This window comes from Ictidomys tridecemlineatus, chromosome 16 (assembly GCF_052094955.1).
Source record: "Ictidomys tridecemlineatus isolate mIctTri1 chromosome 16, mIctTri1.hap1, whole genome shotgun sequence".
Classification (NCBI taxonomy): Eukaryota; Metazoa; Chordata; class Mammalia; order Rodentia; family Sciuridae; genus Ictidomys; species Ictidomys tridecemlineatus.
The window spans coordinates 37,625,518-37,646,901 of NC_135492.1; the positions used below are offsets into that span (position 1 = coordinate 37,625,518).

At 66.8% G+C, this 21,384-nt stretch overlaps 1 protein-coding gene across 6 annotated transcripts in view; it reads right to left on the reverse strand.

Annotated features, from left to right (window-relative positions):
* Positions 1–2,715: 2,715 nt before the first annotated feature.
* Positions 2,716–21,384, reverse strand: part of Iqsec1 (IQ motif and Sec7 domain ArfGEF 1) — a 74,635-nt gene continuing 55,966 nt past the window's right edge. For 5 of the 6 annotated variants that reach the window (XM_078033374.1, XM_078033375.1, XM_078033379.1 and 2 more), the window contains exons 4-14: positions 16,618–16,779; positions 14,606–14,728; positions 13,860–14,026; positions 12,856–12,995; positions 12,250–12,279; positions 11,676–11,801; positions 11,139–11,238; positions 10,019–10,180; positions 8,946–9,122; positions 5,764–5,813; positions 2,716–4,979 (exon numbers count right to left, since the gene is read on the reverse strand). In XM_078033374.1, coding sequence (XP_077889500.1) covers positions 4,533–4,979; positions 5,764–5,813; positions 8,946–9,122; positions 10,019–10,180; positions 11,139–11,238; positions 11,676–11,801; positions 12,250–12,279; positions 12,856–12,995; positions 13,860–14,026; positions 14,606–14,728; positions 16,618–16,779 — 1,684 coding nt within the window. In that variant the 3' untranslated portion in view covers positions 2,716–4,532. The remainder of the gene's footprint in view (positions 4,980–5,763; positions 5,814–8,945; positions 9,123–10,018; positions 10,181–11,138; positions 11,239–11,675; positions 11,802–12,249; positions 12,280–12,855; positions 12,996–13,859; positions 14,027–14,605; positions 14,729–16,617; positions 16,780–21,384) is intronic. The other variant, XM_078033378.1, reaches the window with a different exon arrangement.

The window sequence follows — 21,384 nt, forward strand, 5'->3', positions numbered from 1 at the left end:
CCCAGGGAGCCGTCCTGAGGAGCACAGCATCTTCCCAGGGGACAGGTGACCCCCAGGACGTTCCAGTCTGCTGAGCCGAGTGCATCAGGGTGGGGTGGGGACATGGGCGGGCAGGGGCAGGGCCAGGTCCCCAGAACAGCCATCTGGAAGGGTAGGGGCGCCGCCAGCTCTAGAGGCCACCATTTCTGGTAGAGGCCAGGCGTGTCCCTGGGGAAACGGGCGCAGTGTCCACAGGGCAGGATTGTGGGTAGGACTCGGGGGACAGTGTGGAAGGGGACATGCCTTGGGGCTCCGCTGCCAGTGGCTTCCCCAGAAGACACGGACGTCAGGAGGTCAGTCCCGGCCCAGAAGGGACTCTGCCTGGACTCCCTGACTCCTGGAGGCTCAGGCACCAGAGGTGGACACTCGGGTGGCAGCTGGGGTGTGGAGAGGTCCCCTCTAGCCGGGTGACCACGTCCCACGCCGAGGCCCAGGAAGCAGACCTGACCCACAAGCACCTCCGTGTGCGCTGTCAGTCACGGGGGTAGAATGTTCTGGGTCATCAGGAGTGGAGGCTGCACTAGGGGGAGGCCGGGAGGCCAGAGCCGGCCTCAAACCAGCCAGGAGCTCCACTGGAGGCTCAAGGTGGCCGCGGCTCCCGGCCTGGAACGTCCCTCCTGAGCACCTTTCGGAGTCCTGGAGACCCCTCCTGACCTTCCTCATGGGGCATGTCACCACCTGACTCTGTCCTGGGCCTCCACTGGGCTGTCACCCCGCTCACCACCACCCCTGGCATTTGGAGCCATCTGGCTTCCGGGCGGGCACAGCAAGGGTGCCACATGCCAGTGTCACAGGGGGTCAAGGACATGGGCTCAGTATTCACTGAGTCACGCAGTTTGGCTGTGCAGATGTCCCCTACCCTGAGCATGTGACACTGGGAAACTGCAGGACAGGTGGCCTCTCTGGGCCCAAGGTACATCTGCCCCTCTGCCACTGTCACTTGGAAAACGGCCTCCTGCCCTCCCAGCCGCAAAGCCTGGGCGGGCCTGCGCAGCCCCTCTGCTCCTCAGCCAGGGGTGCGGCCGCTGTGTCCCGTGGCAGGAGCCACTGCGACACGCACGGGAACATCGTCTTGGTGCCCGCAGAGCTGCCCCGATTTCTGTCACTTGGGGACTGTCTCTGGACTTGTCCACACTCAAGGGCTCCAACCAGGCATGGTGATGTCCCCACCCAGCCGGCCTCCCACATGCCTGGGCCTCCACAGGTGTCTGCTGGGCGGCCAGGTGGGGCCAGGACAGAGCGCTGGCCTGGCACGCGTGAGGCCCCGGGTTCGATTCTCAGCTCCGTGTGTAAGAAATGAGTGAAATAAAGGCCCATGGACGACCAGAGACACATGGAATGATTCAGATGCTGGGGCTGCACCTGGGGGAGGCTGGGAGGCCAGGCTCAGCCTCTGAACGTCCTCTCGTTTCCCGAACGATTGCACCAGCTTTGTGACACTTGTCCTCTTGGGTGGCAAACTGTTAAATCATCAGTGAACACAAATAATTCAGCCTCCAGTTCTCAGGCCTCTGGGCCCGTCTAGGTTTGGTCGACCCATGAGGACACAGGTAGTACGAGTCAGTCGGTGCTGCTGTAACAAAAAGGGCCTTACTCATAGGACCCGGGTCACAGGATCTGCCCTGGGCAAGCTGGAGGCCTGGGAACCTGGGGGGACCTGGGGTGAAGCTCCCAGTCCTGAGCCAAGGGTCCGAGATGCTGGGGTGGGGGGGTACAGGAACCTGTGGTGCGATGGCCAAGGGCTGTGCCGGTCCCCATAGAGTGAGTTCCCCCTGCCTCTGCTGTGGAGGACAGGTGACACCTGTGGGCATTGGTGGGACGGGATTGTCTAGTTTCCCCCAGAAGCACCTCCAGGGACCACCCAGCAAGTGTGCTCTGCTGTGGGGTCCCCCTTGGCCCAGTCAACGCCCAAAACCAGACACCGCAAGAGGCTCCCCTAGTGACCTCACCTTCAGAGGATGTCCTTAGTCCCCTCTTAGCCCCTTCATCTTTGTTTTTGGTGCCAGGGGTTGAGCTCAAGGACACTCACTCAACCACCGGACCAATCCCAGCCTGTTTTATCCTTTATTTTGAGACAGACCCTAAGTTGCTGAGGTTGGCCTTGAACTTGTGATCCTCCTGCCTCAGCCTCCTGAGCTGCTGGGAGGACAGGAGTGCGGCATGGTGCCCGGCTAAGCTCCGCCCCCTTCCCCCCCAATGTTATTGGATTTTCCTGGACCAAGACACTGAAGGGGGGTCTCTCTGCTGACCCCTGGACCGCACCTCATTTGACTGGGTCCCCTGCCTGGGCTGCTGCTTCCTGCTTCCCTTTGTTTCCAATGCCCCCGGGGACATTTCCCGGTGGCCCCTCTGGTCCCTTGGACTTCCCCAGCCTTTTCTGGAACTACCCAGGTCCCATCCCCAGGGCTCAGGTCCCTCAGGGGTGTGGGCTGCAGCTGAGGTGACTGCTCTCCTAGCGCGTCCCCTCTACTCTGCCGTCCATTGTCACCAGGCTGAGGTGGCGGCTCTGTCCCTGGACAGGTCTGCAGGGTGCGGGCAGGTTCCACACCAGGTGGCCTCCCCCAAAGATCCGTGGGGCCTGTTCCCATCTCTCCAATGGGAAGGGACCCCGCGAGGCCAGCTCACCCAGGGGACCCGGGGGCAGGCCGCCCGTCCCTGGCCATGACGTGACAGGCGGCGGGTATTCGATGGCTTTATTTTACATGGCTGTACAGCTCGTGTGGAAACTTTAAAAAAAATATACAAATCCATGATCCCATCGTCGTCCCAGATTGTCTTTTTTGTGTGACGTGACCAGCTGTGTCCCCGAGGGGTCTTGCTCCGCTCGCTTGAGACTCGAGTCCCACGTGTGTCCCCAATATGACAGTGAAGAGAGATGACGTGGCTGCCCCAGGTCTGCCACCTGCTCCCACCCCAGGGGACACGATGCCATGGCTGGGTGACAGGTGGGGACCCACAGCCTCGTGAATGTGACATGGGGACAGCAGCTTGCTGGTGGCTCATGCTCCCCAAGCCGGGTCTAAGAAGTGGGACCCCCATCCTGAACCCGGTGACACTTTCTTCCAGAAACATCTGAGAAAACACGGGCGACACTGGAGCCCCAGGGGTTGGGACCAGAGGCTGCACTTTCTCAGGAGCCGTCACCAGGCCTGTCCTGGCGCCACAGCGCGGGCCCAGCGCAGGGGACACTTCGAGAGGCCGAGGCTGGGCGTCCACGTGGCCCTGCCATGTCTCTTTCTGGAACAATCTAAAAGGGGCCCTTTGACTCGACCCTTGGTTGGGAAAGATGGTGGAGAAAAGCTGACATCTAATGTTGTCACTTGGGCCATTTGTCAACAGAAGCATGGGCAGGTTCTGCAGATGTGCAACACAGAGCCACGCACCGGGGACATGCAATCCCGTGTCACTTTCCTGTCACAACAGTGGCTTGGAGCCATGACATGGGGCCCTGTCTGGGGGATTCGGCCACAGGGACCACGCAGAGCTCCTTTTGCAGACCTGCTGGTGCAGTGGGTGACCTCAGTGACATGGCAGAGGGGGCACGGGATGGCGCGGTGGGTGACCTCGGTGACACAACAGGGGCACAGGAAAGGAAACAGCCGATGGCCCTGGGTGGCCCGCTGTCCCCAGGCTCAGGGCTGCGAACTGGAAAGGAGGCCGCGAGTGACTCAGGCGCAGCCCTGGCAGGGACCGAGGTGTCACCACCAAACAGAAGCAACAAGAGCAGGGCCAGGTGGGGATCGGGGGTGGCATCGGGGGTCCCGGGGCGGCCTCAGTGGTGACATGGGGGGTGGGATGAACACATGGAGTCACAGTGGCCACGACACGGGGACACAGGTCGCCCTGCTGCGGGTGCTGGGGCACCTCCAGGGCGGCCGGTGACATCCGGGACGGGACAGGGGGCGGGCGGCGGTTCTCGGGGCGCCCCGTGGGGACTTGGGGGAGCGGGGGGCTGTGCTTGGAGGAGACGCCGCGCTCAGGTCCAGCTCCGGCGGCCGGCGACAGCGTCCAGGGGACTGAGGGGCGGAGGCCAGGGACACCGGCTCCTGAGGGGACTGCGGAGGGCTCCGTCCATAAAACGGTCGCCCGGACCCAGGACTGTCACCCGGCCCAGTCGGTGACGCTGTGCCCGAGCGGGTGCCGGCCACTGTCGCCTGTCGCACGGGCCCGGGGCGCTCCTCCTGGCGGGTGGGGCTGGGGCGGTGTCGCAGCTACCTGTACAGCGGGGATGCGGTGTCGCGGTGTCGCGTCTATTTATAGGTTGATGCTACGTGACGTCTACGTGCGGACTGTCGCCGCCCGCTCAGGCCTACCTAGCGTCTCGCCCTGGCCGGCGACAGGCGCGACGCGGCGAGCCGGGGACGGTCCTCCGGCTGCCCGCGGGGTCCGCTCCCTGGTCCTCGTCGCCCGGCGGGGGACGCCGCGTGCGTGGGCGCGGGGCCGGGGCGGGGTCCCGCCTGCTCGGCCGGTCCGTCGAGGTCCCCGCCGGCCGCCTACACGACCGTGCTGATGCCGCTGGCCTTGGCCTTGCTGCCTCCGGGCGGCGGCGGGGCGGGCGGCTGGCCGTGGTGGTGGCCCGGGTGGGCGTGGCCGGCGTGCGCGTGGCCGGCGGGCAGCGGCGGGTGGCCGTGCGCATGCGCCGCGTAGGGGGCGTGGCCGGCGTGCGCGCCCAGGTGGAAGGCGTGCGCGTGCGGCAGGTGCGCGGGCGGGTGGAAGTGGTGGTGGTGGTGGTAGGGCGGCGGGTTGGGCGGCAGGTGGCAGTGCTGCGCGTGGTGGCCCTCGGGGGGCGCCGGGGCCGGGCCGCCGGGGCCGGGGGGCGGGGGCTTCCCGCGGCGGCTGCCGAACAGCGAGCCCAGCAGCGAGGCGGGCGCGGGCGCGCGCGGCGGGCCCTCGCGGGCGGGCGGTCTCCGGCGCAGGTGCGGGCTGCTAATGACGGACCCCTGCGAGGAAGCCAGAGAGCGGTTAGGGGACGGTCGCCTCCCTGCCGGCCGCGGAGGGCGCGTGCGGGCGGCTGGGCTCCGGCCCCGTCCCCGGCGCTGCCGTGCGGGACAGCGCGGGCGGGGGTGGCCCTGCCCTGCGTGGTGGCGCGCCGCCTGCCCGGGGCCCTGGGGTCCGGGACCGGGCTCCCCTGACGCCGCCCTCCGCTCCCGGGGACCTCGGGGCCGCGCCCCTGCAGGGGATCGGGGAGGTGGCCGCGGGGACGGGTGGGGCCTCGTCCTGGGGGCGTGGCCTGCCCAGGCCCTTGGCTGCCGCTACCTACTCGCAGACCAAGCAGGGGTGGGGACGGGAGGAAAGGACCCGCCAGGCCAGAGCGGCCGGCTGTCGCTGTCGCGCAGCCCGCGGGCCCCCGAGCTAGCTAAGCAAGCCCACGTCCCGCCGCGGCGCGGCCAGCGACACTCCGCGACGAAGTGATGACATGGAGCGCGAAGCCAAGCCAGAGACAGACACCACGGGGCGGGCGCCCGGGACGGGTGATCCATGCGGGGGGACCACGGGGACGGATGGGGAGAAGCGGGAACAGAAACGCCACCTCCGAGCCCCCCCACCGTGGGCAAGCGCGAGCCGCGGGGACAGTCGGGCAGAGGCCGCATGCAGGGGCCCAGGCAGGCAGGGGCCGTGGCCGCGTCTCTGTGGGGGGAGCCAAAAGGAAAAAACGACAACAGAGAGAAACCGGGGCGGGAGGCGACAGGGGACAGCCGGCTGGACGGGGTCTTTCCTACTTACTTCCAGATTGCTCTCTAGCGATCCTGCACTGCTGCGGCGCCCTCGCTTCCCTGCCCAGAACATGCAATACCAGAGGTTAGACACCACAGGCACCGGCCGGGCGCCGCCTGCCCGCCTGCCAGGGACACCTTGGCCGCCACCGCCCTAGCAACGCAGCTGAGCCGGCGGGCTGCACCTGCCGGCCTGGGCCAGGACAGGGGGTCTCTCGACAGCGCTGGGGCGCCCCAGGAGGGACAGAAGGGGGTCTGCAGCCAGCCGACCTCGGGGTCCTGCGGGCACAGGCCTGGGCCCAGGTGGCCGCGCCCAGCGCCGGGTTTTGCGCGGAGCTCTGGGAGCCAGTGCGCACGCGCAGGTCGGCATCCCCCACATCCCGGTGCGGCCACTCCTGGCCCAGCCGAGTTCGGGTTTGTGCAGGCCGCTGGCCAGCGGTGGGGACTGACGCTCCTGCGGCCGGCCGGTCCCCGGCGCCCTGTCCAGGTGCTGCAAAGCCTGCTCCCAGCCGAGAGGCCTCTGTCCCCCATGTGCCTGGCACGTCCCCAGCCCGGGGCACCCAGTGGATGCTCAGCAGGTGTGGCTGAGGAGGGACAGCCGAGTCTTCCAAGGGGCACTGGAGGCCCAAGTCCAGCTGCTCCAGGGACACACCTCTCCCAGGCTTCCTGCAGGATGTCCCAAGCCTCTGGGAGCCAGGTCAATGAGTGGCCAGGGACACGAAGTGCTTCTGTGTGTGGCACCGGCCGCGAGTCAAGCACCACGCTGGACACGTGACCCTTGTGATGGCGCTCTGTCCATGTCAGAGAGCAGGGGACCAAGGCCCTGGTGGGACCCACGGGCTCCATTCCGCCAGGGACGCTGCTGAAATGCACGGTGTCCACTTTGGCTCCAGGGCCTCTGAGCGGGCGAGGTCAAGCTGTGCCAGGGCCCTGGCAGTCTCTGTGCCAGCTTCTGAGGTGATCCGCAGGGCCAGAGGGACCCAGAAAGGGTGGGGACAGTGCCGTGGGCATCTCAGGGCGCAGGCCACAATGCTTTGCAGATGGGAGGGAGTCCCAAGGCTGGGAGGCCAGCCCCAGCGCCAGGTGGGTGCCTGGGGTGACAGGAGTCCACCTGTAGATGGCCCTGCGCCCTGCCCACCTCAGTGTCCAGGACATGAAGCCCTGCCCCTGGCTACACGGCTTGGCCTCCACTTCCCCACCTGTGAGGGGACAAGCCTCCTCCTGCGCCTCCCTCTGGGCGACCCTACGTGACAGGACAGAGCTGGAGTGGCAGGCAGAGGGGACACAGTGCCGAGGCCCTGCTGGATGTCCTGTGGGGCAAAGGGAGGCTTGGCTCCGCCCCAGGTGCCTCATGTGGCTTCGGCCACCTGACACCAGTGGCCGTGGGTGGCCAGCTCTCCCTGATGGGGCTGCGCTGGTAAAGGGCAGGGTGCCTGGGGTCAGCCACTGCGACCCCAGAGATGTCCTCTTCGTGGGGAGGCCCCGATCGTGTCCTCCACAGCGTGGCTGCTCTGGGCGCGGGCGCCAAGGCCCGGTCCCCCGCCCTGAGGTGGACCACCAGCCCCACCAGGCCTGGAGCCAGCTCGGGCTACAGAAAACACAGGCGCCACGTGGCCAACAGGGGCCAGGTGAGTGACAGGCACCCGACGTGGCTGTGGACAGGCCTCCCGGGCACCACACTGGCCACCTCGTGGGCGCCCCAGGTTCACACTGGGCGAGGCCAGGCCCGGCCATCTCCTGGGTGGATATGCGTGGCAGCTCGGTCCCCTGCTCTTGGTGGCCACAGGCTGTCCCCAAGGACTCTCCTCTGCTCTGCGGCGCGTCCTGCTGTCACTGGCTCAGGCTTGGCTCCACGAGGCCCCAGCCGCCCGCAGCTCATCTTCCTCCCTAGCGGCTCCAAGGGCATCTCCGGCCCGCACTGCTGTCCCTCTGGATGGCACAGGTGGCCTCTGCTGGTGCCTTGGACGCAGGCTGGGCCCGGACACTCGCATCCCGTCCTGGATCTGTCCCGGCTCGTCAAGTGCCACAGGCCAGGGGCCTCACGACCTCAGCTCAGGAGGCCACAGCAATGACCACAGGAACAAGCTGACGGCGGCTGCCCTCTGTCCTCTCGTGGAGGTGACCCGGGCAGGGGACTGGCTGATCTCTCAGCACAGGCACACAATGGGCAGCTGTGCTGGTGACCGCTGGGCCCGGAGTGGGGCCTGGCCAGGGCGTCGGGCGGGGAGGGCGGCTGAGCCCTGCACAAACGGGAACCCGGAGCCGGGCCGCGGCCTACGGGTGCCCCAAGCAGTCCCCAGAGTGGAGCTGGGTGGACACGGCCATTGGCCAAGCCAGCAGTTCTCAACCCAGGGTGGCTCTGCCCCCACGGCCCCGGGGGGCTCTGCGGTCCCCACGCAGGGCATAGGACAGCTGTCCTGTGGCAGAGGCCGGGACACTCCTGACCCCTGCCAGGCCCAACGTGGCCACGGCCAGGAGCCCTGCCCGGGGTCAGCCGACCGGGTTGAGAAGCCCTGGCCCGGCCTCATGCTGCGATGAGTTCTGAGGTTTCACCACGAAAAATGACGACAGACGACAGCAAAGGACAGAAGGCCACTCAGCACACGGTCACCCCGAGCCGGCTGACCAGAGGACCCCTGGGAGCCCGAGGTGCCACGAGCAGGGGACCGGCTGGTGGCCAGCGCCCCATAGCCACACCCCAAGTGTCCCCAGGCTCCCCGTGGCCCTGGGCCTGGCGCGCCCGCCACCAGCTCTGTGTCCCACAGGGGTCTGGGCGTCCCGCACAGAGGTCCCCGTCGGGAAAGCAAGACAGAGATAGCGGGGATCCCCGCCCCCCGCCCCCGCGAGCACCCGGCACAGAGGGCAGCACAGCGCGCGGACAGTGGCCTGCCTGCTTGGCCAGAGCGGGTCTCAAGGGAGCAGGGTCAGCTGGACCCCAGGAGGAGGACAGGGCGGCATCCGGGCCCCACCGGCCACCCCTCCCACCTGCGCCCGTCCTGCGCCCTCTAGGGTCTGTCTAGGATGCCCTCTCTGTGTGGTCAGCGGTCACTCGGGTCTGGGGACAATCGGGACGAACCCCGGAGCACTCCTCGCAGGCCCCGGGCAGGCCCTTCCTGGATACCGACCGCGGCCGCCCAGGGCTCAGCGTGGCACGCAGCGGGCTGGGAAGGGGGACGGCCGCTGGGCCCTTACCCGCTTCTGAGAGGTCGCGCAGGGAGCTGCTGAGGGCACTTCGCTTGAGGCCCTCCCCGCCGGCGTAGCTGTCGTCCAGGCAGGCCCTGCCCAGCGCCCCGTTGCCCGGCTCCTTCTTGAGGCTGGAGCACTGGGACATGCTGGGCCGCACGACACCCTTCTGCTTCTCCAGCTCCGCTGCAACAGAGAGGGTCAGCACCCGGTCAGAGCAGCCCAGCACAGTATGGCAGCCCAGGGAGCAAGGACAGGCACCCACCACCCTCTGCTTGGCCAGCTTCACCAGGGTAGGGAGGGTCCGTCTTTGGAAGGGATGGCCGTCAGCATGGCACTGGGCAGAAAGGAGACCCCCAGAGGGTGACGGAGAAGCCACTCTCCTGTGACCTGCAGCACAGAAGGGCTTGTGCCCGGCTTGGGGGCAGTGAGGCCAGGGCTGGCTGGGCTCTGGGAGATGAGCCTAGGTTCAGTGGGACCCTTCAGAGAGAGTTGTGAGCACAGAGGAGACCTAGAGGGCACAGGGCCTGGGATCCCAGTGGCTTGGGAGGCTGAGGCAGGAGGATCGCAAGTTGGAGGCCAGCCTCAGCAACTTAGGGAGGCCCTGTCTCAAATAAAATATAAAATAGGGCTGGGGACATGGGTCAGTGGTGGGCACTGGGTTCGATCCTCAGCACCACATAAAAATGAATAAACAAAATAAACATATTGCATCCATCTATGACTAAAAAAATATTTTTAAAATAAAATAAAGGTGCCGTGTCCACCCACAGCCACACGGAAAGAAACTGAAACAGGAATAGGAAGAGGACCCGGCTCAGAGGTTCAGCTCCCAGGGTTCAATCCCTGGTACCAAAAAAAGTCAGTCCGGCCTGGAGTCCGGGGATGGCCTTGGCGGTGACCCAGCGCTTGGCAGGTCCAATCAAGAGGAGGCCGCTGGCCTCGACCCCAGAGCTGTGTTCAGCCACGAACCCAGCAGGAGGCTGGCGCTGGCCCCTGGGTGCCTCCTGGTGGGGTGGCCGGGCCTGCAGGGGCTGGGGGTGGCCGGCAGCCTCGCCCCGTGCGGTCCCTGGGGGACTCACATTCGATGCGGTGCTTCTCCATCTCCTGCACCTCGGCCACCGACTCCCGCAGGTCATCGGTGAACTTCTTGCGGTCCTGGGGGTTGGGCGCGTTGAAGTTGATGAGCACTTTGATGTCGGCCCCGGGGACGGCCGACGTCAGCCGGATGCCGTTGGGGTAGTCTGCGGAGGACAGAGGGCCACGCTGTGGGGCAGGTGTCCTGCGCACCAGGTCCCCTGGCCTGGCCAGGAAGGTCCCGGGGCCCGGAGGGTGTGAGGGCTGGGCCTCTGGGCGGCGGCAGGATCAGGCACGGGACAGTCTTGGCTCCCGACTTGGGGTGGTCACGCCCCACAGCCCTCCGCCTCTCCAGCCTGAAGGTCCCAGAGGGGACCCTTCCTCAGGGGACCTCGGTCACGGTGCCCAGTATCAAGTCCACAGAGGAGGGGTGCTGAGCAGGGGCGGGTGCCCATCACCCGGGTGTGCGCAGGGATGTGAGCATGTGTGCGCGTGGCACAAGTACAGCCACGTCGTGGCAGCCCCTTGCTGGCCCGTGACAATGGCCGCTGAGTGACACCAAGCCTTCTGATCCCCCAGAAAAGCCAGCCACTGCCCACCCCCCAGGGTCTCGCGGAGCTACGGAGAGCTTCACTAAGTGGCTGAGGCTGGCCTCCACCTGGCCATCCTCCTGCCTCAGCCTCCTGAGCTGCTGGGATGACGGCTGGGCCACCCACCGTGCTCTGCAGGTACTTCTTTTGGCACATAGAACGTGCTTGGCCGGGGGCTGACCCAGGTGCCTGCCAGCCTGGGCCCTAGAGGGGGGTGTTCCTGTGGTGACGGTAGGGTGGCCCCGGCCAGCACCCGTAGTCCAGCATGTACAGCCTCGGGCCCCTGGGGTGTCACTTCCAGGGCCACGCCAGGTCTGGTCCCCACCCAGGGTGCAGGGGCTATCGTCACCCTTCAGGGATGGGGTGCTAGTGGGGTGACGTGAGGATGGCCCCCAATGGGCATCAAGTCGACCCCAGGGCCCACGTCCAGGGCTGCTCTGCTTTCCCAGGGACAGTGGCCCTGCCACCCACCCTGGGCCCTGGCCTCAAGGTGACGGGGGAGAGCGCCTCCCGGCAGGCGCGGCCAGGCACTCACACTGGTTCTCGAAGAGCAGGACCTGCAGGCCGCACAGGGAGAAGGACTGTCGGAAGCTGTACGTCACCGAGTTCTTCTTCTTCTGGAAGATCTTGGTGACCTGGGGACAGCAGAGAGCGCAGCTGTGGCACCTGCAGGCATGGCAGGGGCAGCCGCCGCAGAGAGGTGGCAGCGAGGTGGCAGGCATGTCCCCAGGCACAGTCCCCTTGGGGCTTCTCCTTGCCACGTGAGGCGTGTGCATCTGGGGTCTGACGCCCGGGGACAGGGACGGGCGGCCAGGACTCAGCCAAGGCCTGACCTTCGGGGACCACCCAAGACGTCCTGGGGTGCCCACCCACCTGCCCTGTCCACCTCCAGGTGACGGGAGCCCTGGACACAGCCCACCCCGTCCCCTGGGCCTAGGTCACTGTTGTCACGGGCACTGGCTTAGGTGGGACCTGTCACAGAAGACCCAGAGCCACACACCCCCTGGTCCCCAGCAGGAGGGCGCGAGTCCGAGGCCCACTGCCCGCGCTGGCCAGCCCGGGCGGCACGTACCACCAGCAGGTCGTTGAACAGGAAGATCTCCCGCTGGTGCAAGCCCAGCTTCTGTGGCTTGCTGGGGTCGGGGACCTCGAAGAGCCTGCAGTAGCACACCAGCCGCCGGTGGGGCAGGGACAGCACCTGGGGACAGGCCACCGTCACCGCCAGCCTCCCAGGCCGCCGCACCCGGCCTGCGGGCCCGGTCCCACTGGGCAGAGGGGCCCTGGCTGCACTCTATCCTGGGGACCTGCTCTGTCCCCTGGTCTCGGGCTCCCCTGAGGATGTGTCCCCAAAGCTGCTGAGACCTTCTTTGGATTCTCTGGGGGCGTGGGGTCAGCCACAGCTGTGTCCCCTGGTCCCTGTGGGGAGGGGGACAGAGAGGGGGCAGAGGCTGCACTAGGGGGGTCCCCTGTTGGGTGCGACCATGGCCCGTGAGCAGAGGTGACAGGCTGGGCAGTCGAGCCAAAGCTTCCGGGTCCCTCTGGAAACATGTCAAGCAGCTGGAACTTGGGCTCTGGGAGCTGGCCCTGGTGGGGTCGGCAGGGCCAGGGGAGGCTGCCCGGGGCGGAGGCGGAGGCCGGGTACTCACACAGCCCAGCCCGTGGTGCAGGGATCCGATCTGCGGGGACAGCAAACGGCAGGAAGAGCCCTCAGTGCCGCGCAGGCCACCTGGCCCGGGGAGCACAGGGCCACCAGCAAGGAGCCTGAGTCCCCCCAACCCCGAGGCATCGGCATGCCCTGGCGCCACCAAGGGGAGCCCTCTGGCACCCGGTGGGAGGCGATTTAGATCCCCCGTGTCCCACCAGGGTAGGGCACAGTTGAGCCCCAACGCAGCCTGACCACTGTTGGTGGCCTCCCGTTGTCAACTACAGCGCACAGCAGACGGCTACGAGGCCCAAGTGCCAGGGGCTACTACCACATTCCCAGCCTCAGCCAGGCACTGTGGCCACCTCTTATCCCAGTGGCTGGGAGGCTGAGGCAGGAGGATGGCAAGGTGGAGGCCAGCCTCAGCCACTTAACGAGGCCTTGTCTCTAAATAAAATATCAAAAGGGGCTGGGGACAGGCTCAGGGGTCGAGGGCCCCCGCCTTCAATCCCTGGTTCTACAGAAAAGAAGTGCCCGGCTAGAACCACCCACAGGCCCCTGCAGCAGAGCACGGTGGGCTGGGGACAGGTCACCTGGGGGCGCCACTCACCGGCTTCTTGCCCACGATGAGCTTCTCCACCTTCTGCACCTGGGACACGTGGTCCTCGTTGGTCTTGAGCTCCCGCTTCCGGATGCGCTCGTAGATGCCGATCAGCATCTCCCGGGGGATGTCCTCGCCGTCGTCCACCCCTGGACGGGACACGGCCCAGGTCAGAGCGGTGGGGGCTGGGGAGGCTGCACTGCCCCAGGCCTCGCCCACCCGCCCGGGGCTGCCCGTCTCCATACGGGTCAGCAGGGCGCCCTCTGCGTCCCCTGCAGAGCGGGGTCCCCAGGACGCAGCTCAGGAGCAGGCCAGCGCAGCCTGGCTGGTGAGGACACACCAAGGGGACGGGCCACCAACTGCCTTCACTGGGCCTCCTAGGGGCTGCCTTGCTCCACCCCAAGCAAGAAGCTTGAAGGTCCCTGGGTCACAGAAGGGGACGCTGAACAGGGCTGCCTGGCCTGCCTGGCTGTCCCCGTCCCCTGGTGAGAGCTGAGGGCTGGGACCTGGGCGGTGTCCCCATGCCACCAAGAAGAGGCCCTGGGAGAAGCAGCCAGCCCCTCGGTGGCCTCCCCAGCCCTCAGCCTGGGGGCCTTTGTCTGGGGAATCCCGTGGCCTTTCCTGCCACAGCCAGCAGGGGGCAGGCAAGGACGCCTTAAACCCCAGCAGAAACCCCGGAGCAGAGGGACACCGTGCCCAGGGGAATCCTTGGCCGCAGGGGAAGGGGTGCCGGAGCTCTGGTTTAGAGAGTAGCTCCGTGAGCGATGCCCGCCTGTCACCCCAGCAGCTGGGGAGGCTGAGGCAGGAGGATCGCCAGGTGGAGGCCAGCCTCAGCAACTCAGTGAGGCCCTGTCTCTAAATAAAAATGGGCTGGGGTGCTGCTCAGTGGTTAGCGCCCTGGGTTCCTTCCCTGGGACTGGCCAGGGGGCCGGGCCGGGCTGCAGCTCACACACCACTTGGGGACCCTGGCACCCGGGAGCCTCCAGGGGTGGCCCGTGGTGGCAGCGGCTCACCTCGCAGGTTCTTGACGAAGTCCTCCAGCTTCATCTTGCGCTCGGGCTTGACGTTGGGGCTGTACATGTCCGTGTTGAGCAGGATGATGGCGAAGGCCAGGATGAAGATGGTGTCCGGGTTCCGGAACTGGCGCACCACCCCGGGGTTGCAGATGCAGTACCGCTGGCTGGGGACGAAAGCCGGTCAGGGCCCCCGGACGCGCGCCACCCTCCCCGGAACTGGGGGGACACTGGCTGCCACCGCTGGCCCTGACTGTCCTCAAGCCCCTCCCAGCCTGGTCCTGGGTCCCAGGAAGCCCAGTGGGCTGCAGGGCTAGGTGTCCCCAAGAGCCCCAGGCACTGGACTCCTCGGCTTCCGTCTCCAGGGCAGGGCTGTGCTGTCCCAGGTGCCCAGGTGAGGAGTGAGGCCCAGAGTGGGCAAGCCAGCAGCCTGGGGTCACACAGCAGGCAGCAGGGTGACGGGGAACCAGGCCACTGTCACAAGGGCTGGGGGAGGAGCCACTGGGGGAGCTGCTCCCGGGAGAAGGAGTGTGCAGAGGACCAGAGGGGGACGCGCCCAGGACTCAGAGATGCGACAACCCAGCGGGGGGTCTCCGCCGTCCTCTGCTCCGGAGTCCTCAGGTGCAAATCTGGGACAGACACGGTCCCCTCAGGAGGAACAGGGGCCCCAGCAGCAGCTTGGACGCAGGCGGGCAGCAGGGTCCACCCTGGCCACGGCGCAGGGGACGGAGGGCCCCGGGCCCCACCTGAAGGCCTCAATGAGCCGCTCCACCTTCTGGGCCTCGCCCTGGACCCGGATGTGGGCCTGGAACTTCCTGAGGGCCTCGTCCAGCTCCATGGCAGCGAAGTCCATCTCGTCCACCACGCAGCTGCAACGCAAGACGCCCGGGCCGCGTGAGGCTCTCCCTGGGCCTGGGACAGGCTGCGGGCAGGTCGCATTCAGAACCTTCCAGAAAGACTGCAGCCCTGGTAGCCTGTGACCCCTGAACCAGGAGGCTGGGGCCCACGGCCACTCTGGACCAGTCCCTCCCGCGTGGCCAGCAGGGCCACCTGTGGGGGAGCTGCCCTGTGTCCCTCGGGCACGGTCACAGTGCCACTCCCTGGAGACTGGCTCTCACCACAGGGCCCGTGGGTGGTGGGGTGGGCAGGGGCCAGCTGGTGGGTGGCCTGATTGGCCACAGCCCTGCCCCCAGGGCCGCCCTGCAGCCCAGCCACGGTGACCCCCAAACGGGCCAGGGGGGCTCTGCACCCATGGGTGGTGGCATCTCCCACGACTGGGCTCAGGTGTGTGGCCACCTCTAATGGGGCTGTGGCCACAGTCACCGCCACCGGGCTGCAGGCCTTTGGGCCACCAAGGACTTGCTCCCTGCTCCCAGGTCCTCCTGCACTAGGGACGGCCATCAGTGTGGCTGCGTCCCCGACCTCCGGGCAGCCTGGGCGGGACCCTCGGGGTGGCTGTGGCTGCAGAGGGACAGCAGGGAGCGAGCCGGGCGCTGCTGGCCTCGACGAGGCCGGGCGGTGGTGGGAGCCTCGCGGCTTCCTGAAGCCACTGCTATTTTCTGACAGGAGGACAATGGCCGGATTTCCCCTGGCCAGGAGCCAGCCGGGGGGCAGCAGGGACATGGCGGGTGGCGCCCAAGCCCCTCACCAGGGGCCATCTGCTCTTCCTGCGCCGCTTCCTCCCTCCCGCTGTCGGAAAGGGGCGAGAGGGACAATGACCATGGCAGGTGACACTGGAGGTCCCTGGCTGAAGGAGCAGGCAGAGCCAGATGCAGGGGCCACTGAGGGCCCCATGGGCTGAGAGGGAATGTGGGGTGCGTCCCACGAGAGCTGCAGGCCACGTGGTGGTGTGGGCTTGGGGTGCCCGGCCAGCCCTTCCCTCCAAGCCTCGATGTCTTGCTGTGACACACAGCAGGCCACTGCTCCCAGGGACATGAGGCACACACCAACAGGGACACGGGTCTCTACTGGATGCGGGACACCCAGCCAGAGCTGGGGCCCAGACCTGAAGCGGCAGGTGCCCGGAGGTCCTCATCCTGTCACTCGAGGGCGGGGACCCCCCAGGGCTAGGTGGACAGTCAGGCCAAGGGTGCAGGAGGGAGGCAGGCGAGGGGTCAGTGGAAGACCCATGGGCACGCCCGGCAGGGTGTGTGGAGGACCAAGGAAGGCAAGTGAGCCCTGAGTCCCCAGATCTGACCGGCCAGGGACCCGAAATATTAAAACAAAAGAAAAACAAAAAACTTTGCTCGTGTTGAGCTGAGCAGTGGCCCACGCCTGTCATCCCAGGGGCTCGGGAGGCTGAGGCAGGAGGATTGCAAGGTGGAGGCCAGCCTCAACCACTTAGTGAGGCCCTGAGCAACTCAGCGAGACCCTGTCTCTCAATAAAATCTAAAAAGGGGCTGGGGACGGGGCTCAGGGGTTAAGTGTCCCTGGGTTCAAACCCTGGGACCGAAAAACCCCAAAAACAACAAAACCCAACTGTGCCCGTGGGGACCAGGGACAGACCTGGGGGCTCTCTGTGCCCCACCCCGCAGTCTGCCCACCACCTCAGGCCAGGCAGGAGGCCACACCAACCCCAGGGCACCTGACGTAGGGACTTGAGCACGGGATCCTGCCACTGCAGGGTCGGGAAGCAGCGCCCAGGACACCGGGGGACTCCCGTGTGTGTGCATGTCCCGGGGTGGTGACACGGCAGGGACAGCACATGCCCTGGGCCTGGGTCTGCGTCCCCACGTGCCAGCGGTCCCCGGCCACTCACTCGAGCACGTCGCGGTTGAACTGCTTCTGCCGGTTGCCCAGAAACTCCCCAATCATCTGGCGGCTGAGTCCCTTGCGCTGCAGCAGGAAGTGGGCCACGCCCACGGGGGTGTCGGGGACGAAGCCGCGTTCGATGAGGTACTGCACACCCTTCTCAGGCTTCCTGGGGACGAGAGCAGGCTCAGCCACTGGAGGGGACGGCCACCTCCTGCCTCCTGCCCCCACGGGCTCCTGCCACGCTGTCCTGCCCATAGAGTCGAGACCAGAGTGACAGCCAGCACTGAACCAGGCCTGGGGTGGCCCTGGGACACTCCGGGGAGCTGGAGCGTGACCCCACGTCGCGGCCTCACCCGCACACACCCAGAGTCGCCCAGCACAGTCCAGGTGTCCGCACCCCTTGGCCAGGAAGCTGCTGCGGGACACCCAAACCCAACAACCCAACATGTGACAGTGACATCTTCCTGTCCCCATAGCTGTCTACCAATTCCCCGAATCCCCACTCCTTGAGCTCAGCATCCAAGGCACACGCGGGGCACAACATCTACCACCGTCAGGAGCCCTGGGCAGTCCTCAGGCCACAGGGATGCGCCCTGAATAAGCACCATAAGGCGTGGCCCACGCCTGTCATCCCAGCAGCTGGGGAGGCTGAGGCAGGAGGATCGCAAGCTGGAGGCCAGCCTCAGCCACACAGCGAGACCCTGTATCTAAATAAAATATAAAAAGGGCTGGGGACGGGGCTTGGGGCTTGGTGGCTGTGGGCAGGGCCAGGGGGTCCAGGTGGGCCATAGGACACCGCTGGCCGCCCCTCCTCTGGCCCACAGCCTCCCGAGGTGGCAGGTCTGGCCTTGGCTAAGGGGCAGCACGGTCACAGGAGACAAGGTGGTGTGAGGCACTGGGAAGGGCCACACGTGACCCCGGAGGGTGCATGGGCTGGGGGGCTGCAGGCTCTCGGGGAGCTACATGGTGTCCCCGCTGGGTGGGGCCCTCGGGCCAGCCTGGCTCTCTGTCCCCAGATGCGAGTCGCCGAGGCCATCACGCAGCTGATGCCCGCTGGGGACGACCATCTGCGAGGGGCTGGTGTGGCCCACACCCCCTGGCCCCGAGGACATCCCTCCCACTGCCCACTGGCCAAGGTCCTGGGGCGGCCACCCAGGTGGGCGGAGTGCAGGGCTCTGCTGTCCCCTGGGTGGCCACAGAGTCCAAGGCCGCTCCCCTCGCCGGTGGTGTGTGCGGCTCCCGGGGACAGCAGGAAGCCACTTCCTGGCCTCCAGGTGGCTGTGCTGTTGTGCCCCAGGACGGCCACACACGGGAAACCCGTCCCCAGGAGGCTTACAGAGAGGGGCCACGGGGTGACCCTGCCCCACAGCTGTTCAGGGCCGGGACCACCTGGTCCCTCCTGGGTGCTAACAGGGTGCCCGGCAGGGCCCAGCGTCCTCCCCTCCTGGGGACACGCCCACATTCCCCTGCAGACCCCTGTAGCATCGGGGACGTGAGCGCCAGTCCCTCTGTCCTGGGTGGCTCAGGGCACAATGGGAAAGGGGGTGGGGTCAAGCCCCTGAGGAGCAGGCAGGGGGAGCAGAGAGGCCCCCTCTGAGCAGGGACCAAGGGACAGGCTCAGGAGTGGCTGGGAACTGTGGGTAGAGGCCCTGGACGGGGGGTGTGGGACTGGCGACCCTGGGAGCTGTCGTGGGGCCTGGGGGAGGGGAGGGCAGGGCCATGGTGGGCCAGGCCAGAGCAGGTGCCGGCTTCCTCGTGGGAGACCAGGAGCTCAGCTCTGGGGAGTGAAGGGTCCGTTTCCACATTGAGACGGGGCCTGTGGCTGCCGAGACCCAGGGCCAGGCCCCGGCCGGAGCCAAGCTGGTGGCCCCTGTGGCTTCCAGGGTGGCCCGTGGAGGAGGGAGGAGAAGGGACTTAGGACCTGGTGACAGCGGAGAGCACATGTTGGCAGGTGGGCGTCTGTGTGCACCCACGCGTGTGAGTGCAGGGGTGGGTGGCCGGGTGGGCAGGAGGGACCGAGTCCCCATCCCAGGTGGCCCCAGCCCAGGGCAGGAAGGACAGATCCCGCGGGCGGATGGCAGGTGACACGGGCTGCAGAGGCAGGGCAGAGCCCTGAACGGCGTCCTGCTGAGGGGACCAGCCTTAGAGTGTGGCCCTGATGGTGGCAGCCAGTGCCCCAGACACTTCCAGGGTGAATCCCCTGTCCGGGGACCTTGCTGGTGTCCCCTCCCACAGGAGGCTCCCTGTCCAGCGCAGACCTCCTCGCCCACTGTCCCTGCAGAGCCCCGTGCTCTGTGCCCAAGGGACAAACACCTCACAGGTTCCGCACGTGTCCCACAGCACTAGCCACGGCTGCCACCCAGTCCCCTCGGCCTCTTCCTGTCACAGAGCCGCACTGTCCCACCCCTGTCCAGGGCGGGAGCGGTGGGCCAGCCCTGACTACTGGACGGTGAGCGGAGAGCGCATGTGCCACTCCTAGGGACGGCAGCGCGACCCCTGCGGCCTCCCTTACTGGTCACCCGAGCACCTGCTGAGGGCCAGGCATGGTGCCAGGGGACATCCTCATCAGAGTGACACGAAGGAGGGAGGAACGATCCAAGCACCCAGGGATGGACGGCAGCGCTGATGTCCTGGGCAGGCCCCAGGGGCCGAGTCTGGCCGACCAGCTGGGTGACCTAGGGCTAGTTCCTGAACCTCTCTGTGCCTGTGTTCTGGGGCTGGCTTGGGGCACATGTCAGTCACTGGGAAGAGTCAACAAGCTTGTCCACAAGGCACGTGTCCCCAGCTCTCAGAGGCGCTCTGGCCACGGGCCGAGCCAATTTCAGGATGTCCCAGGGACCCGGATGAGGTGTCAACTTTGGATGGGCCGAAGGGACAGGCAGGAAGAGGCTGCTTGAGGAGGTGGCCCTGAACAGGAGCAAGAAGAACAGGAAGAAGGTTCCTGGTGGACAGAAGGGCCACTGAAAAGCCTCAGCGGACAGACACTTCCATAAGGGCACAGAGAGGTTAAGGCACTTAACCTGGGCCACTGGGCAAGAGGGAGCCATGGCAGGCTCCAGGCAAGAGCAGGCCCTGCACCTGTCCAGGTCGGAGCTGCCCGCGAGGAGCGTCCCTACCCACTGGCGAGCTGCGTCCCATGACCCAGTGGCTGTCTTCACCCCTGGCTTCAGGCCTGACAGAGCCCACTTCCTGCTGACCACAGGAAGTGGCCCTGGGAGCCGACCTGGCGCCAGCAGGAACCTGCAGAGGCAGAGACCCCACTTCCTGCAGGGGCCGGAGAACGCTGGTGGCCCTGCTGCCCAGGGGACAGGGCTGCAGCTGGGGACCAGGGAAGCGCCTTTGGTCAAACTGGTGTGAGCAGGTCTCCTGCCCTGTCACCCCAGGGGCCACCAGGCCAGGACGGGATGAGCACAGCCAGGCGCGTGTCCTGGGTCTCAGAAGTGGCCCCGGGGTGGACCTCAGTGCCACTGGCAAGTGGGAATGTCAGGCCGAGGTCCCTGCTGGTCACTGTGGAGCACTGTGCTGACAGCTGCCCTGGGCCACTTCCCTCGAGTGGGCGGACCTGCTCCTGGTCTCCGTTCAGACCTGTCCCCGGTGAAGGGGCCCGACTCCACTGTGCACGCCGTCCCCACACTGTGGCTCAGGTCCCACGGCTGGTCAGTGACAGAGCCAGCCCCCTCCTGGACATGGTCAGGAGTCAGGGCCCGGCTCAAGACCACGGTGACATCTGGATCCCCTCCCCCTGCCTCCTCAAGCTGCCGGCCAGATGTGTGGCCAGGGGCAGGGACAAGGGCTAGGCACCTGGGGACATCTGGACACTGGCCTTGGCAGCCTCCTTGGCAGGTGGGCCCTCCCACCCGGGCAAGGGTCAGCACCCAGCTGTGGCTTCCCCTCCACAGGGGACCTGCCAGCCTGTCCAGACCGGGCCATCCCCTGGTGAGCTGTCCCCAGGGCCTATGTGCAGAGGGGGCCACCTGGTCTGGAGGTGGGACAGGGCCGAGCTGGGATCAGGGACCAGTGCGCACCCTGTGCCACCCGAGTACTGCCTGGAGGGCCAAGGGGTCTGTGGCACCCAAGGCCCGGCCAGCGAGGCCCGCGCACAGCGGAAACGCACCCAGTGCAGGCTCACCCCTGGGCCTGGGCCAGCCCGCTCCAGAGCATCTGCAGGGATGGGGCTGTCCACCCGCACGCGATGCGGGAGCCTCTTCCAGGTGACCAGTGCCCCTGAGGGACGGGTCAACCTTCGTCCTCTTTAATACATGCAGCCACCTGCAGCCGGGCCTGCCCATCCTCCCCGCCAACTGCGTAAAGGGGTCAAGTGTCCCCCGGTCACCTCTTGAGCTCCAGGCTGGGCCAGCAGCTAGCAGAGCTGCTCAGGCACCTTCCTGAGCTGCTCCTAAGTCCCCAGGGAGAACTAGTAACGAGAAAGACCCCCGTTGAGATCCAGAGCTGGGTGTGGGGCATACGCCTGGCAGATCTGGCAACTTGGAGGCCGAGGCAGGAGGATGGCGAGTTCGAGGCCAGCCTCAGCCACCCAGCAAGATGCTGTCACTACAAGAATTTTTTTTTTTAAAGCAATTAAGGATGGATCCTTCGCATGGGTCCATCTGGTGAGATATGAGCTACCCAGAAAGTTAGGAAAGTAAGAGATGGACAGAAAAGACTCAGGTCCTTAAGGTCCCATGGGGGGACAGGTCTCTGATGTCCCCGGATGGGGCAGTCATGTCATGTCCACATCCACAGCCCCAGGGAGGCCACACATAATGGCATC